Source organism: Malaclemys terrapin, chromosome 12 (genome assembly GCF_027887155.1).
Source record: "Malaclemys terrapin pileata isolate rMalTer1 chromosome 12, rMalTer1.hap1, whole genome shotgun sequence".
NCBI classification, from domain to species: domain Eukaryota; kingdom Metazoa; phylum Chordata; order Testudines; family Emydidae; genus Malaclemys; species Malaclemys terrapin.
In genome coordinates this window covers 34903606-34907601 of record NC_071516.1, presented here as the reverse complement: position 1 = coordinate 34907601, position 3996 = coordinate 34903606, and the positions used below count along the sequence as shown (strand labels likewise).

Here is a 3996-nt window from a genome sequence, read left to right as displayed (position 1 = left end):
GTAAAGTCCAGCCACGTTGAAGTTTGTGTAGAAGGCTGGTATTGTATGAGAGTCTCCAGTTCTGAGAGCTCATTCTTGATCTTCTCCTGTCTGCTGTAAAGGATGCTGATCAGGTGGTTCCTCAGTTTCTTTGAGAGTGTGTGGCACAGTCTCTCACCATACTCAGTGTAGTATGTTGATTGCAATGGATTTTTTACCTTCAGTCCTTTTGGTATGATGTCCATCTGTTTGCATTTAGAGAGGAAGATGATGTCTGTCTGTATCTGTGCAAGTTTTTTGTTGAGGTTGATAGATTTCCACTCCATACGGCTAAATTTAGTGCCTTGCATGTTGTCAAGTATCAGGGGGTAGCCGTGTTAGTCTGTATCTACAAAAACAACAAAGAGTCTGGTGGCACCTTAAAGACTAACAGATTTATTTGGGCATAAGCTTTCGTGAGTAAAAACCTCACTTCTTCGGATGCATAGAGTGAAAGCTACAGATGCAGGCATTATATACAGACACATGGAGAGCAGGGAGTTACTTCACAAGTGGCGAACCAGTGTTGACAAGGCCAATTCAATCAGGGTGGATGTAGTCCACTCCCAATAATAGATGAGGAGGTGTCAATTCCAGGAGAGGAAAAGCTGCTTCTGTAGTGAGCCAGCCACTCCCAATCCCTATTCAAGCCCAGATTAATGGTGTTGAATTTGCAAATGAATTTTAGTTCTGCTGTTTCTCTTTGAAGTCTGTTTCTGAAGTTTTTTTGTTCAATGACAGTGACTTTTAAATCTGTGATAGAATGACCAGGAAGATTGAAGTGTTCACTTACTGGCTTGTGTATGTTACCATTCCTGATGTCCGATTTGTGTCCATTTATTCTTTTGAGGAGGGACTGTCCGGTTTGGCCAATGTACATGGCAGAGGGGCATTGCTGGCACATGATGGCATATATAACATTAGTGGATGTGCAGGTGAATGAGCCCCTGTGGTGTGGCTGATGTGGTTGGGTCCTCTGATGCTGTTGCCAGAGTAGATATGGGGACAGAGTAGGCAACGAGGTTTGCTACAGGGATAGGTTCCTGGGTTGGTGTTTCTGTGGTGTGGTGTGTAGTTGCTGGTGAGTATTTGCTTCAGGTTGGGGGGTTGTCTGTAAGCAAGGACTGGCCTGCCTCCCAAGTTCTGTGAGAGTGAGGGATCATTTTCCAGGATAGGTTGTAGGTCGTGGATAATACGCTGGAGAGGTTTTAGCTGGGGGCTGTATGTGATGGCCAGTGGTGTTCTGTTATTGTCCTTGTTGGGCCTGTCCTGTAGTAGGTGATTTCTGGGTACCCGTCTTGCTCTGTCAATCTGTTTCCTCACTTCCCCAGGTGGGTATTGTAGTTTTACAAAGAAAATATGTTTCCCTACGGAATTTTTCCCCCCGACCAGCTCTAATTATAACTGGCCTTGGAAGGATTAGATTTTTATTGGTAAATGTTGGCAAATATTGATTTCAAAGTACACACACAAAGCAACAAAAAATATTTCTAGCAATAATAACCAAAATTTACAGCTAGGCAAATAAGAAAAATGCTGCTTGAGAACTTAACAGTGTTCAGTTTAAGGATACTGACTTTGTATATTTTGACATGTGATATTGACTATTTGTTTTAATGATTATAAAGCTGTAACTCTTTGAATCTCAACATTTGCTGCCATTAAACAACTATTGTCTGACATCCTCCTGTATGAATGCTCCCATGATTTCCCTCAACCCTGAAAAAGGTTTGAACAACTCATTTTATTTTTCACATGAATTACTCATTATTATTTCACTACTGTTTGAAATATCAGCAGCTCAAGCTGAGAGCTGGTTGGATTGCCCTGGAGCCACATCTCCATCCCCCTTCATGGAGAATATTTAATGTTTTGGTATTTGCTCTTAGTCAGAATGAAGCCTGGTTTTGAAATATCAAACTCCTCCATGAAATGGAATAGTTTTCTCTGCCCACCCCTATTGAGGCTGGTGTTTCTATGAGAATCTAAAATATATGGGCTTGATCACATTCCCGTGATCCTTTAATGTATCAACAGCAGCAGGCCTGAGACCTGTCATGAAAGTATGACTCTGATTCTTAGAAATGCACATTATCTCATCAGCACTTGATGCTCAAGAGACCTAAGAGTAAAGAAATAAGTGCTCAAGGGAGATTACCCCGATCACAACTCAATATGGTGCATTACATCGAAAACTTGGCCTGGGATTTTCAAGGGAAGCTAAAAGGATTAAGTGCCAAATTCCTGTTGAATGTCAGAAGAATCTGAGTGTCTAATTACTTGTGACATCTTAAAAGAATCCCAGCCATGATCACCATGGTATTGGTTCTTTCCTCTGATGTAGCTGGTGTTGTTGGAGACAGGACTATCACGTGGACTTTCAACAAGAGTTGGGTGCCTAACTCCACTAGGCCCCTTTTAAAATCACAGCTAAGGACAGTTACAAAAACTGCTTAGGCCTTCTTTCTGCATCATTAATAAAACTGCCATCTCTTGACCATTTTAGGATCAAGATTTAAGGCAGCAACCGAAACCGTGGAAAAAGGGGTGGGGGAGAATTTGAGGCAAAGAAAGACATTGTTGGACTGTCTTACATATAAATTTCACTCCTAACTTTTCCTCCCTTATAAGTTCATTCAAAAAGAGGAACTTAGTGAAAGTTACATTTTGGTGGAAGGCCACATTTTACCGATAGCTCTCCTCAAGGCATCTTTTACCTCCTGGTTCCTCAGGCTGTAGACAATGGGGTTGAACATGGGAGTCACCACCGTGTAGAGGAGGGAGAACACCTTGTTGAAGTCCAGAGACTGGTTTCCTGATGGTGCCACATACATGATGATCAGAGCCCCATAGAACATTGAAACCACAATGAGGTGAGAGGAACAGGTGGAAAAGGCCTTTTTCCTGCCAGTGGTGGATGGGATTCTCAGGATGGTCAGGATGACATAGACGTAGGACGTGATGGTCAGGACAAATGGGATCATTGATATAGTAGAGGCAGAGATTAGAGCTGCTATCTCTATCAGGCTAGTATCAGTACATGGAAGCTTCAACACAGCTGTTAAATCGCAGAAAAAGTGGTTGATCTCATGAGGACCGCAGAAGGGCAACAGGGATGCCATAATTACTGTGAAGGAAGGAGCCACAAAGCCTAATGCCCAAGAAGCAAAGGCCAGCAGAAAGGAAAACCTGGGGCTCATATTACTTGCATAATGCAGTGGATCACATATTGCCAAGTACCGGTCATAGGACATCCCAGTCAGGAGGAAACACTCAGTAGCACCCAGAAAGCTAAAAACAAACAACTGAAGGAAACAGCCTGAGAGAGAAATCATCTTGTCACCTGTCACAAGACTCACCAGCAGCCTGGGGATGATATTGGAGACATAGCCAGTTTCCAGGAAGGATAAATTGCTGAGGAAGAAATACATGGGGGTGTGTAGGTGGTGATCAGTCCACACGGTCAGAATGAGGAGAAGGTTCCCAGCAATGGTTGCTAGGTAGATGACAAAGAACACCACAAAGAGGGTTATCTGCAGCTTGGGAAAAGTCTCAAATCCTACAAGCAGGAACTCTGTAATGAGTGTATGGTTTCCTTTCTCTAGTCCAGCCATTGGTTATCTAAAGGAGAATAAAATAGGGTTGATAAAAATTCATCGAATTTAAGGCAAGAAGAGACCAATGTGATCATCTAGTCTGACCTCCTGCATAACACAGGTTAGAGAATTTCCCCAAATGATTCTTGCATCACGCCCATATCTTATGGTTGAATGAGAGCACATTTCTTGGAGAGAGATTCAAATTTTGATTTGGAGACTTCAAACTTGATACTTTTTTATTTTTTGGTGAATTTACAAGCTCAGTTGATAAAGATAACTGTGTTGATATCATAAAGTTTTGTGAGGTATTTGACTTAGCACTGCATGACATTCTGATTAATTAATTAATTAATTCTAATTAATGCACAATGTCATATAT

The 3996-nt window shown here is 41.9% G+C and overlaps 1 protein-coding gene across 1 annotated transcript; it reads right to left on the bottom strand.

Moving 5' to 3' along the window:
* Window positions 1–2678: 2678 nt before the first annotated feature.
* LOC128846771 (olfactory receptor 6C74-like) lies at window positions 2679–3632 on the bottom strand. Its single transcript, XM_054046013.1, has one exon. It carries the CDS (start codon window positions 3630–3632, stop codon window positions 2679–2681), a length of 954 nt encoding a protein of 317 aa, XP_053901988.1.
* Window positions 3633–3996: the final 364 nt, after the last annotated feature.

What these genes read in the sequence shown, in the direction of transcription:
- LOC128846771 (XM_054046013.1), bottom strand. Translation starts at nt 3,632, where the DNA reads ATGGCTGGACTAGAGAAAGGAAACCATACACTCATTACAGAGTTCCTG.